Source organism: Tauraco erythrolophus, chromosome 7, assembly GCF_009769465.1.
Source record: "Tauraco erythrolophus isolate bTauEry1 chromosome 7, bTauEry1.pri, whole genome shotgun sequence".
In the NCBI taxonomy this organism is placed as follows: domain Eukaryota; kingdom Metazoa; phylum Chordata; class Aves; order Musophagiformes; family Musophagidae; genus Tauraco; species Tauraco erythrolophus.
In genome coordinates, this window is record NC_141471.1 from 47,337,951 (window position 1) to 47,351,367 (window position 13,417).

Below are 13,417 nucleotides of genomic sequence, written 5' to 3' on the forward strand. Positions count from 1 at the left end.
GGCAGACATTTCAGTAGGTTTAATTTATCCCACTACATCTTATTTTTTCCTAATTCCTTATTTTTCCCTAGTTTCCTTTTTTTCCCCCTAAAAATCTAAGTAGGATATGCTCAGGAATATAATGCATCTAGGGATAAAAACCCGATGGAAACAAATTCCTGCTTTCTTTGCATAAATAACCCTGTTCATCTCCTCCACAGACAATGCACAAACTGCTGTGCATATCCAGAGCTTTCCCCCACGTTTGTGAAGCTCCCAAACAGGAGGTGCACTCCTGACTGCTTACTCTGCACAGGTTTTGTAGTTACATCCAAGGGGAAACAATGCCTCCAAATTGTTTGGGGCTTCCAACAAGTTAACACAGGTCTCATGTCACCTGCTCTGAAGATAGCCTGCAACTCCACAACTGATTTAAGTTAAAAAAAAAAAACAACAAATAACAAACCAAAAACAGGGTTCCATTTAACAGCCTCCTTTCCAGGAGAATTAATTTTCACCTGAAAAGGTCATGAACCAGCAGAAGCGTGAAGTCTGGTAGCATCAGCAAAGCCCTGCAGGTTTCTACTCAAATTGCCATAGGAAAGGACCTCCCAGCCTCTGGCCTCTTGTTTTCAATTGGAAACTTGGTTTTAAAGCAAGCTTTGCCCACAGTGCCCAAGTATTTTCCTATGTACATACCACCATTTGGCCATGATTTGGATGTACATCAGCAGAAAGGCTTGCAAAGCTTTCCCTCCAGACCAGACTCACTTCCTTCCCATGCTGTCTCACCATCAGACCCCCACACTGTGCTGATGGCACCAGGGAGACCCAAGCTGGGGCCCCTCCAAGGGTCATACCTGCAACATGCCTCAGCACACCTGCCCGGGGCTTTCTGTCCCTTTTCTGGCTGATGGCAGAAGTATTTTTCTTCCATCTCAGCCCTGAAAGTATGAAAACAAAGAGTAATCTAACCTGTGTCACCTCAGGGTGCCATGGTGAGAAGCTACAGACAATTCAGAGTTTGATTCCTAATGAGCATGAAGAGTGGCCTTTGCATCTTTTTAGCAATGAAAACTCTTTTTTTTCCTGACAGTAGGTTTCAGAGTTAACATTCCCTCTTAAAAGTATGCTTTGCATGCTCTGTAGACTCAGGAGGCCTCATTTCAATGAGCTGTTCAGTGCTCTGCAGTAGATATTGACCATCTCACTGCCCACAGGCTCAGAGCACGCAGCGCACATTTGGGTGCTCTATCAACTGCAGTTTTAATGAAGACTTTAATAAAAAGGCTTAATAAAAGCTGTTGGGAGTAGAGGTTTATATTTTCCAGATAGTTTAAAACCAAAGCTTACTGTGACACTGACCCACACTGGCAGTGTCGGCCCTTCCAATCCAACTCTCACATCCATCACCCTCGTGAACAGTTGACAGGCTCAGTGTCCTGTTTCTAAATCACTGTGGGCTGTGCTGGGGAAGAAATAGGCTTCAGAAGTGCAAACTGATTGACTCATTTATATTAAAAATTAATCTAAATACCATAAATCTAGGTTTTACCCCAATAGCATTTGAATTAGCATCATGCCATATCTAGAATAGGCAAGACCAACTTACATCATGCACACCCAAACCACACTCCTGGAAATACTGGCTCGGTATTCAGCACAGACTGTAAAAAATTGAAACCTCAACAGATTTTCATCTGAAAACACCTTTTTGAGGGATTAAATACTTAGAATTGCAAGAGGCAGTGTTTTGATTATCCTGCAAGCTTGACTGCAATATACATATATATGCAAATATATTGCTTCCGCAGCTTATGCTTAGGGGTAGCTAGCGAACGAGCGGAAATGCCTCTGTGGGTCAGCAGTTGCACCTGCCTACACCATCTCGCCTTTTACTCTCGTATAGTCCCAGTTTACTCTGCTCTGACTGCTCCCAGCTGGGAAAAGTCGTACTGTTTTACTTCTCAAGGAACAGATCTTAAATTCGTCGTTATTTACATCTCCCTCGGAAGCGGCCAGGCGGCTCACGAAAAAACGCACTGGCTTGACTTTAGCAGGGGGGCTCCAACCCACCCCGTTGCGGTACCGGGGGCTGCAGGCGCTCCCCGCGCTGCAGGGCGCGGCTGAGGGGCTGTAACGCGCCACGCAGCCGCGACAGCGCGCCCCACGCCTCGGGCGGCGCCGAGGCCACCGCCGCCGCCGCCTAGATGGACGTCGCTAACGCACCTTGCTCTACGTCACCGCCCCGCGAGAAGCGCGTGACGCCTGCTAAAACCCGTCCCTGCCGCTTCTACGTCACAGCGCCACCGCCTCCTGGTCCCCACGTGGCGGTGGAAGTAGCGGAAGGGGCGCCTGGGCGGGGCCGCGGGGGGGGGGGGGGGGTGCGTTACAGCGGCGGCGCGGCGGGCCTGTGCCGGTGCCGTGCCGGGTGCGGGCCGATGGAGCCGGACGGCGGCTGCTTCCTGTACTACGGGTACGGCAGCAACCTGCTGCGGGAGCGGCTGCTGCTGAGCAACACCTCGGCGGTGCTGTGCGCCGTGGCGCGCCTGCAGGTGCGTGCGGGGGGGCCGCTGGAAGTCCGCTTGCCCCGCCGGAGCCGAGCGCGGAGTCCGGTGCTGCAGGCCGGCCGGCCGGCCGATGGCTCCTGCCGGTAACGGGGGCGGCCGCGGCACGGGTGACGCGGTGGATGCCTTCAGCCTTAACGTGGGGTGCGCGCCGGGAGGCGGCGGGCGCCCGGGGCCTGCCTGCTGTCTGGAGTGCCCGCTGTCACGGGCGGTGTTTGCCGTATTCCCACCTCCTCCATCGGACCGGGCTCAACCGAGCGTGTGAGGCTGCCAGCCAGGGCCCCACGCGTGGAGAGTTATGAACCTGGAGCTGGGAGTAACAGGTGCTCAGCTGGGTTTGTGGGACAGGTTTCTGGCAGTTTTAAAAGGATAATGCTTCGTTAAAAAAAAAAAAAAATCAAAATTTCTCCTGCCACGCTTGTTACAAGTGAAGTGCCCTCCCCGTGCTGTGTGTCAGGTGGGATCCAAGCTTTGACCCAGTACCGCACAGCTGCGGTGGGCACCTTCCTAGGCCCTGGCAGCTCTCCCCACCTAGGGTTATTAAACGTTAGTCTATCAACTTGGCTTTAGTGTAGACTTAGAAATAAGAGCTCATGGTCACTGAACTGTTGATGTACAGGTTTGTCTAACTGGAAGGATCCTTGGAGGAGCAGAGCATTGATTGATACCACTTAAGGACGACTTGAAGGTTCTCTTGGGGTAACTGGCAGGAAATGATATACATTAGAGTGTATGAAGAAGTTCCAAAAACTTGTAATTAATAAACTCCCTATAGGCAGATAGTTCGTGTCTCTTAGGACTATCAACCTGGCAACTGAGGCCCGCTCTTGTAAAGAGTGAGGCTTTTACAGATACCACTGAGAAGCTGAACGTGCCAAGAGCCCAGCACCTTGCAGGATCAGATCTTGGAAGCAAGGAGGAAAGCAGTGGTGCTGCGTGCTTACCTTTGAATAAAAGAAAGCCCTGTGCTTCAGCTTTCCTTCTGGGTTTCAGGTAGACTGTCAGGTTACATGCTGCAGGTTAGCTGTTGAGGAGCTGGCAGCCAGGCACTAACTTTTCCAGCCGGCCTTTGACTGATTGCTGTGTTCCCTGCTAACTCCGGGTGGCTTCACTTCCTTGCTTCAAGCTGGAAAATCACTGATCCTTGAGGAAGCACGCAAGGTCAGAGCTGATTTCTGTTAATTGCTCTATAGTAATATCACCTGGCCTAAAAAAAGGAAAAAGAGCCTGTAAACAGAGTACTTTGGATGCTAAACTGGAATATTAAATTCAGTCTCTGTTTTTATTTTTTAAAGCTTTGTTAATCTTCAATCAAAAGCTGTAAGAAATGGGATGTGTAACAAGCACAGAAAGGGTGTTACACTGGTACTTAGGAGAAGGGCCAAAGACCAAGTTCTTGACCCAAGAAAGCATCTAGTGTGTTTGTTCCCTCACCCCTGCAGTGCCTGCTGCAGTTGCCCGCGTGGTGTAACAGGAATTCCTGCTTCCAGAACCAGAGCTAACCACTGTACGGTCTCTGTTGCCCTGCTTGGTGGTATCTTCTGACTGTTTTACATACCTCCTTGCAGGCGTTCAGTGCAGGTCAGGTCCAAGAAAATATAGCTGAAGGAATAAAATAAAAATGGTTCCTTTTTTTTCGTTTTTGCTAGAGTGCTGTGAGTGTATTTGATTCTACGGCAGTATTTCCTTGGGGCTGCCCTGCAAGCACTTGTCCACATCTATAACTTCAGTCTGTGACTTGACTGGGCTATTTACTTGCGTACAAATTATTCGGGCTTGACTGTCTGCAGGGTCTAGTCCAGCATCATCCTCACACAATAATCCAGTGACCCGAAAATTGCAAAGCCATTTTGCAGCAGCTTGTCAAATGGTTGATGACTAGTGTGTCTAAGTGAACTTTTTTCCTAGTGAAATTAGTTTATTGGGGGATGTTTTATGGGAAAAGAAGATGACTGTATTGATGGAGTAAACAGTATGGCTTTGCCAGGCTGCTGATTATCACTTAGACACACACAAAAATTAATTAGTGTTCTGATCAGTGCTGTTGTTCTATGTGTAAGCCTCCAACTGCTCAACTTTTGCAACCTTTCCCCCATATTGGTCAGGACATATTACAAGAATGTAATTTGTCTCAGAAAGTGAAAATTAATATGTATGCCTGTATATTTCAAATTAAAATCATCTTACAGCTTGAAGAGGGTGATCATGAGAAATAAGCAAAGCTGTGGGGTTGTATAGGTTCTTGTTGGTTTTAATCCATTTTGCCTTTGCCAGATTTTGTTGTTGTGGTTAAGCAGGTAGTTTTCCTTGAAGTTGTGGGTTTTTTTTTCCTCTCCTTTCTTTACTGCTAGGTAAGGATCCACAAATTGGCTAACAAATAGGAGAGGAAACTGAGTGTATAGAGTCAGATGGGAAATTACACTGGAAAAATGCAAGAACCTGTTATTCTCTTTTTTGTTGTTTTTTTTTTGTGTGTGTGTTTTGTTTGGCTTTTTTTTGTTGTTATTCTCTTTTTAATATAATATTACTATTATTATAGTAATATTTTATATTACTTGTAAGAAAAAGATTTTATATTACTTGTAAGAAAAAGAGATACTTGATGTCTAAAATAATGTTTCAACTTGCAGAAACCTGAATAAGATCACTCAAGGGGGCATACATCTTGGCTTAAAAATACCCAAGAATGTCCCAGTTGAGTGATGAGATGGCACAAACCACTGAAAAATATACAGGACGGTATTTTATAATTGGGCAGTTGTATTAGTGCATGAGGACAAGACCCAAAGCTCACCATCTTGTAGGCTTCTTTACCCTTGTTGTTTTCCTGGACCATGCATGGTACCTTTTGAATCTTATAACAGCACCAAAAGCTGCAAAGGAATGGGCACCAGGTAGGCATGTCCTTGAGGAACAAGAAGGTGGCAGTAGTCACTTCCCTCCTTCACGGTACACCTCAGCCAAGGGCCCTTCAGATTGTCGTAAGGGGAAGCACATCAGCAATCTTGTCACTGCCAACTTGGACAAAAGTCAAGCTGGCACTTCTTCAGCACTACTGTGTTTACTGCAGAATTGGGTATGTGTGCTGCTCTTGAACAAGGGCTACCCCCGCTTTCTTCTCGCTGCTAGAAATTGTTAGCTAATATTTAGGCCAGACTACTAAGGGGTTTGGTCCAGGTCTCCACAGATGAAGACTTTTATCAGTGATGCTCTCTGCCAGAACTCTCTTCCCTTTGTCCCAAGGCTGTTGTTTCTCATGGGGAGGTGGAAAGGGCTGACTTCAGCCCCTCATGAGATGAGAGCGGGATCAGATCCTGCCTGTCTGTTCCTCTTTCTGTGGCTCCAGCTGACAGCTTGTAGACTCTCCTTTAGCTGCCCCTTTCATGTCAAGAATAGCCAACAGCCCTTGTCTTAAGTGGAAATTGATTCTCTGCATTGGTTTCATTTGCAGGATTTTAAGCTCGAGTTTGGCCATCATCAAGGCAGGACAAGTTCTGTCTGGCATGGAGGTACAGCTACCATTGTTCAGAGCCCTGGAGACGAAGTGTGGGGAATAGTGTGGAAAATGAACACTAGCGATTTAAGTTCACTGGATAAGTAGGTGACTCAACTTTTGCTGTCTTCTACTATTTTAGAGAACTATTGAAAAGGGATAGTTAATTTTTGGTAAAAAGCTGTGTGGAAGCTTTGGTGTAGGAATCAGGAAGATGCTTTGGATTTTAATATGTGAATTTAACTTCACAATGCATGTATTGGCTTCTAACACATTTGTGATTAAAATGGCTTTGTTTTCACACTAAAGCTATGTAGGGGTATTTTAATAAGGTGTGGACCTTGATTTGGAGCTTTTTTTTTTTTTTCAATCCCTGTCCTCACAATGTCCTGTCCCTTAAATTACTCTAAACTCTGTATTTGTCCTGTGATGCTTTTCCCATTGCTTTATGGAGAGTTTCCTTTGAGACTATCATCAATTTCTGCCTCTGTACATAGGTAGATTTCAATTGTAGCAGAAAAGGAAGGGATGAGGATAAGACTTTTCAGAAGAGGAGGAGATCTTTAATACATGCAAAGGGACCTTTTGTGGATGTTATTTGGATGTCTTCTCTTTTAAGGATTCAGACTTTTGTGAGTTGAGGTAGATCCAAGCAGGGAGCTGGGGTAGTTTTGTTTTTCTCTTTGAATGGGAGAGGCTGCCTGCACTATTACGATGCATGGCGGAGAATGTTCCACCTATGCCTGATAATTAAGACAAGTTAAGGCAACCTGAGCAAGTCCTTTCCAGGCTGAAGCCTGGAGAACCAGCTGGGTGAACAAATCAAGGAGTAGCATAACTTCTTGCAGGGTCTGAGGCAGGACTTGAAACTTCATCTCCAAAACTTTGGCTGGTGTCATGTGTTGGTTGCAGCTTTTGGCATGCGCCTGCACAGCATGGTGCTTCTGATACGCAAGGATCATTTGTTCAGAGCAGTCCATCACTGTCAATTAATTCCAGTAGAAATCTGGGCTAGTGAGGCTAAGGAAGCAGGGCATGTTAAACCCACTGAAAGCATTACATTAATATAGTTCTCCTGCCTCTGAGATTGTTGCAATTTTGATTATGGCTGCAGTGTGCTTTGTAGACATGTCCTTATAACCTTGGCCATGAAACTTGAAGTTCAAACTTGCTTTTCATTGCCTATAGTGAACGTGAAATACAACAGAAACTCTTGCCCAAGTTCTGTTAGCACATCATGGAAATGGATACTCTGAGCACTCTCAAGTACCTGGTTGGGAGTGTAAGTCCCAAGCAGGAGGGCATCTAGCTGTATGCTTCTGGTTGAGGAAAGCTTCGCATGTCCCTGCTTTGTTGTCTCTTCAGTTCTCCTTCTGTTGCTTACACTAGCACTCACCTCCTTGTCCACCCTTTCTGCTGACCTTTATTGAAATCTCCTGATTTACCATGCTTTCCTAAAGCATAAATTTCAGAAGTGTAAAGATGCTGTCTGGCAGCTGCTTTGATAGTAACACTAACTGTTCCCCCTATGGGGACAGCATTATGTATTCTAACTTCTAGAAGTGTTGTTTACATGCTATAGAATTGTAGATCCCTGGCATTTGTTTGACAGGGGATAAACTTTAATGCTGGCTAAGATGCTAGAGACTTGAGGGCTATATGGGAGGATGGACACCAGCATTAAAGATTGCTTTTTCCCAGCTGCCTCACTGATGCTGTGAAAGTGGACTGGAAATAGAAGGAAACAGAATGTGTTCTTGGCTTTTACAACGATAGTCAATAGTGTTCTTCTAAGGATTGCTCCTAACCAACTTGAAAGAGCTTCCATGTGTTCCTGCTGAAGATCTTGGGATTCTTTGGCTGTGTGCAAGTAGATATATTTTTAAGTTCCGAAGCAAGTTATTTCCTGGAATTTTCATGTATCGAGAAAAAAGATTTTCACTATTTGCCTGCTCCCTCCTTCCTTTTTTTTTTACCCTTCAGATCTGGATAAAGAAATTTGTGCTTTGTTATCCAGAAGTAGAGGAAGGAATGTGTAATTGATGCTGCATGTCATTAGTGGAAATACTAGTACAACAATGTAATATATAGAAGACAAATAAGGAAGAGGAATCTTTTGCTTAGATGGCTGAACTTTTTGGCTTCAGATGCATTTTGGTGGATTTTTGCAGTATTATTTTTTTTGTCCTCTGTACTTCTCAAATCTCTAAGTTACAGACTAAATCATGATTTCTCCACGTATACCCTAGCAACGGATGGGACGTTACTTAACTGTAACATTTTTCTGGCTCTCGCACACCCACGTGATTTATTTTGCAGTCTGTTGGCCTTGAATCTGCAGTTAACTTCCTGTCTCTACTTGCACTTAACCTAGTTAACTCACATAACATGGCCCAGGTTATGTGCATTAAATAAGTTGAAACAGTAGTAAGTCTTTAAAAGAAAGATAAGTTATCAAAATGATATTTTGATGAGAAGCATTAAGACCCATGTTATCACTCATATCTAAAGCACATCTAAAGTTAATTGTACCATAAAGTCTGTCTTGTATTGCTTAAGCTTCTCGTTTACTTCTTACTGTTTTCTCAGACTTTTAGTGGTGGCTAAGGGTTAAAGACAACAAAGTAGCAATGTTTTTGAGTTTGGTTTTGTTTTCCTAAGACAGGATGATTTTGCTAATAAAAAAATAATGAAATGGTTTTTGTCCTGATCTAGCTCATTGTTGCTGTACACGTCTTGTGCAATTAAAGGGTGTCTTGGATTGTTAATTGGAATGTGCATGGCAAGAGTTGTGTGAGTTTAGCCTTATTCAAGTGTAACACAATGGGCAAGATAAAACTTTTGCAATTGTTCCATTATCTGTGTAGAAGGTAATGAATGATATGTGTCTGGCTCAGTAATTCTGATAATCTTGGTCGTGTTTCTCTTGTAGAGTACCAGACTTGCACAGTAATTGATTCACAGGGAGTATTCTCTCTCTAACTTTGCAAGTTAACCACTAGTCATCTTTCTTACAGAGCTGAAATGACAAAGGTGAATGCTGCTGCTGCTTTAGAAACTTATTTTTGGGTATGAGACAAGTTTGCACAAAAAGTACTGGAATATATTTTGCTTTATTTGTTTTTCTTTACGTCTGTTGACAGTGCAGACCAGTGTCCTGCCTTGAATTCTGTTATAATAAATGCATATGTTTAATAAATGCACAGTTTGTTTGAAACATGCATCAGTTATTTGGCATGAAAGGAATATATGTCCTTTACAGGCAAGAGGGCGTTGAAGATGGCATTTATGTCCCTATAGAAGTTAATGTCCACACCCAAGCAGGAAAGGTACTGACCTGTCGAAGCTACCAGATGAAGGACTACGTCTGTGGTCCCCCTTCCCCTCAGTATAAAAAGGTAGGTTTTGCATCACTGTAATTTTGGAGAGAATGAACAGAAATATATAATGCAGTACTTCTGTCCTATTTAATAAGTACTTTATTTACAGTGGGTGGAAGACATGAGTAACTCTAATGTAAAGGTATAACTTAATCCTTGTGCAACGTAATAGTGTAATGTAACTTCTGTAAATAGAAGACTCCTAGCTTTTAAAGGCCTACTAAATCGGATATATTTTTTTGGCTTAGTTATGCTTTACATGAAGCCTCTGTTTAACCTATGAATTAGTTATGACTGACATAAGGATTTCTGAAGGATGTTGTTCACATATACGCAGCAACACTGTTTGAAAAATTGATGTACTCCTAAAAGGACAGAGGAAGACTTCTGTGGGGAGAATACAGCACCTGGCCTGTAGTCTCAAGGACATGGATTATCCCTATTGTCTGAGGAGGTATTTCACTACCATTTAAAGCAGGAGTCCACCTGCCTTCTTTTATCAGATGCGTCATCAGTGTATCGCAGGACTTCCAGCAGCATTGCGGAGCACAGCAGGGTTCCGACTTGAGGGCCGGTGAGGCAGAAGTGTTTCAACACTGTTCTGCAACACACTGACTCTGCAGAGACACATGATCCGGTCACGCAGCAGGCCTGACCTGCTTGGCTTGTGCGATCCGGTGATCCGGTGCGGGCCGAGCCTGGGGGGGCATGACTGCGTGTCTGGAATTGTGAAGCTATTAGCAACTGTAGATAGGCATCACTGTAACTTGTGTTGACTTTTTTTCTACCGAAAGCAAAGAAATAGGGCTTGAGCTTGTTAAATCCCAAGTGTGTTCCTCCTCTTAACTGAGGAACTCCCGTGAATCAGCTTCCAGGAGCATAGCTAAGGCCAACTGCTGCAGGACTTCTGAAGAGGAAGCGTGCTTAGAAAGCAGTCTCTGCCGCTTCACAGACCTCCTCCTGCCTTCCTGCTTCCTGGCAAGACAGATCTTTAGGGCTTTTCAGGGAGTTAATTCATAGTCTGCTGCTGTGTGTCAGCTCTTACTAGTACGCTGTAAGAGCAGACTTCCAATATTGGCAACTTTATCTAGCTGAACGTTCCCTCCTGCTGTTGTCAGGGTCAGTTGTTAGTTCTTCTCTTCCCTCTTGCCCCCAGCTTTCGTTTAAGTTTACCAGGCAGGAGGGCTAAAAACGTAGTACAGGTGACTGCATCGGCACGCAGTGATCTACATCCATCTACTGCTGTGTACTTCTTGTGGCAAAGTTCATCCTTTCTAGACACCTCATCCTTGAATTTCCTGGCTGTGGAATGCATGGAAGAATACAATAGCATCAGTTTTTTTACTCTGCATATTTAGCATTTCTTCATTTCTGTATGGGAACTTGCTGGTGTCTCTTTCAAGCTTTGACTCCTGCAGCCTCCTCTTTTCCTCTCACTTTCACTTATTTTCTCTTGCACCAATACTTATTTTGTTTGTAGAAGGAAAGCTGCAGTAGCAAACTGTAAGGAATCTGTGCTTTTTCACTAAGCTAAGTATCTGTTTCTGTTACTCCTATAACCTGTCCAGGTACTTACTGTTGTGCTTTGGACTTGAACAGCATAATTTAAAAAATAACTTCGATAATACATGCTACTTCTCACTCAGATGTGATACTAAGACTGGCTAAAGGCATAAAAAGTAGTTCTCATGCTCCCTGGAAGAAAGAATGGAATAACTGAGTAACAGCTTATTTGTGCAGTCTTTTGCACATTAGTAGCATTTCTGAATCTTAGAGGTATGCCTTGGTAATTACAAGAGTAATTTTGTTGATGCTATTGAGGTCTTCAGTGGTCTTCCAGAAGCCTTTGGCTATCTTTAGGTACAAATAGCATTATTTGAGATTAATTCTGTTATTACTGTAAGTGGTTCTTCCTGTATGAGTAAATGTTTGGAGGGCTCTGTCCTTCTCAACACTATTACTGAAGGCTTTTTTTTTTTTCTCCCCCCCCCCCCCCTCTTTTGATTACAGGTTATCTGCATGGGTGCAGAACAGAATGGCTTGCCAACTGACTATCAGAAGAAATTAGAAGCTATTGAAACTAATAACTATGCAGGACCAGTGCCAGTCATGGAAGAGATTGAAGCTGCTATTAAGCAAAGAAAATAAATCTGCATAGAATACCTCCACATTTGCTTGGCCATTCACCTTGATTTAGATATCTCTCCTCATCACACTGATCAGCAGTTTCTTTATTTATCAGGAAAAGATGAGTTTGCTGTGCATTCACAGTAAGCCATTAGACATAATTTGCAGTCTGAAGACACGCTGACATTGCTAACTTCCTCACTTCATATGTATAGCTTGAGTACATGCTGAAATTTTCGCAGATTTGGAAATTATCTTTCTGTAATGGTCATGCAGTGCTGTACGCAAATTTGTTCTTCATGTCCTCTTTACAGACCTTTTTAAAAGAAACAGGCCATTTTGATGGGTATTGGCATCTCTTGCCTTCCGAGGAATAAGGGCTTCAGGATCAGGCCCTTTGTTCTTACATGTTGTGTCACAAGTATCAAGATTAGTTAGAGTGCTAAGTAGACTCATAACTCAAAACCAAGACTAAACTTTTTTCCTCTGCTGCTTCTCTTAATGGTTTAAAGCCCAACCTATCTGAAGCTACAGAGCTCCTGTTTCTGTTTGTATAGTTAATGAAGAATGCAGAGTAATTTTTTTTAAACTATTTCCATGTTTTTAAGTGTTAGTCCAAAAGGTACCTGAGGCCTGAAGACAACATTCAGCAAAGGATCTCATTCAGAACATAATGGCCACTTCCCTTCTTTGTCTAGTAATCATCATAGGTGAACTTGTTAGGTAGAACCAACACGTTTTAAATTCATTTTAGTTAGGTAATTCCAAGGTTTTTTAAATGACCTTTTTGTCTGGCATATTGCTTATATAGGCCTTGGTCTCATAACTAGTGGAATCAGGAAGTCTCCTGTGAGTCCTAGTGCATTTGTTTCATGGTTTTGTTTGTTAAACCCCAGATGAATAGACTTGGCTTCTTTTTTTTCCCCACAGCTTTGACAATCTCCTGCAAAACTGGAAGCTCTTAGAGTGCTTAACTTCATGGTACTTGGCAGTCCCTGTAGTTAAGTCTGTGGGGGACAAGGAAAAATCAACAACCTGGAAGATGTCAAACAACTGAACTTTGGCTTATCTTCTGTACAGTGCAGGCTTTTTTTTCTCTTGATGTACAGAGGGGTGTAAGATATAATCGGTGTCACTATGTGACTGCTTAGATAAACAAGTGACAAAGTAACAGAGTTGCCATATCTTCTGTGTAAAATTTTTCTGTAAATTTCTGCCAGGGATGTATAGGTGCTGTCCTGATGTCATATTCCCATGTCCAGCTGGGCACAGTGACAGCACTAAAACATGGTACTTTCTGTATTAGCACTGTCTAGTTTGAAACTGAGTAAATAAAACTGCAATTTCCAAACTTCTCCCCTGTCTGTTCAGTGCATGCTTCAAGAATATCAGTGTTGCTTATGTAAGCAAAAGCTGGCCATGTGGGAACGTAACTGAAACTTCCATTGGCTATTTATGTTTTTGAATGGATGCAGTTTCAGTATGGAGGGCAAACCTACGCATGAACACGCTCCTCAGCATCAGCAGCACTACTTCTGCTTTACCCTTAACCACACTCCTTTGGGCTTTTGAACTTTTAAATGAGTATTTTACTCTTGCAAAAAGAAAACAGAAGATATCCTGACAGCTTCCTTGGGGGGAATTGACAGAAGGGACTTGATGCCTGCTGTCGAGGAAAACGGTGGGAGCGCCTGAGGGCCGGGGAAGCCTTCTCTCCCGAGGCGGGACCCCCAGAGGTCTTCCACCATGCCGGCGTGGCGAGAGAAAGGCAGTGTTGGTGAAGAAGAGGCCTTCGGTCATGCCTATGAAGGGAGGAGCCGCTTCCCGCTAGGGAGGAGAGACGGCGGGTGGGGCAGCAGCTCCTTCCCGGC

The 13,417-nt window shown here is 43.8% G+C and overlaps 1 protein-coding gene across 1 annotated transcript; it reads left to right on the forward strand.

Annotated features, from left to right (window-relative positions):
* Positions 1-2,189: 2,189 nt before the first annotated feature.
* Positions 2,190-12,901, forward strand: GGCT (gamma-glutamylcyclotransferase). The gene is made up of 4 exons (XM_086615162.1): positions 2,190-2,534; positions 5,998-6,143; positions 9,302-9,437; positions 11,430-12,901. The coding sequence occupies exons 1-4, from the start codon at positions 2,190-2,192 to the stop codon at positions 11,565-11,567; spliced, it is 765 nt and encodes a 254-aa protein (XP_086471288.1). The 3' UTR covers positions 11,568-12,901.
* The last annotated feature ends 516 nt before the right edge of the window (positions 12,902-13,417 follow it).

Excerpts from the sequence above, each read along its gene's own strand:
- GGCT (XM_086615162.1), top strand. The coding sequence starts at position 2,190 with ATGGACGTCGCTAACGCACCTTGCTCTACGTCACCGCCCCGCGAGAAG. Across the intron at positions 2,535-5,997 it reads GCGCCGTGGCGCGCCTGCAG|GATTTTAAGCTCGAGTTTGG; the intron begins GTGCGTGCGGGG and ends TTTCATTTGCAG. Across the intron at positions 9,438-11,429 it reads CTTCCCCTCAGTATAAAAAG|GTTATCTGCATGGGTGCAGA; the intron begins GTAGGTTTTGCA and ends TTTTGATTACAG.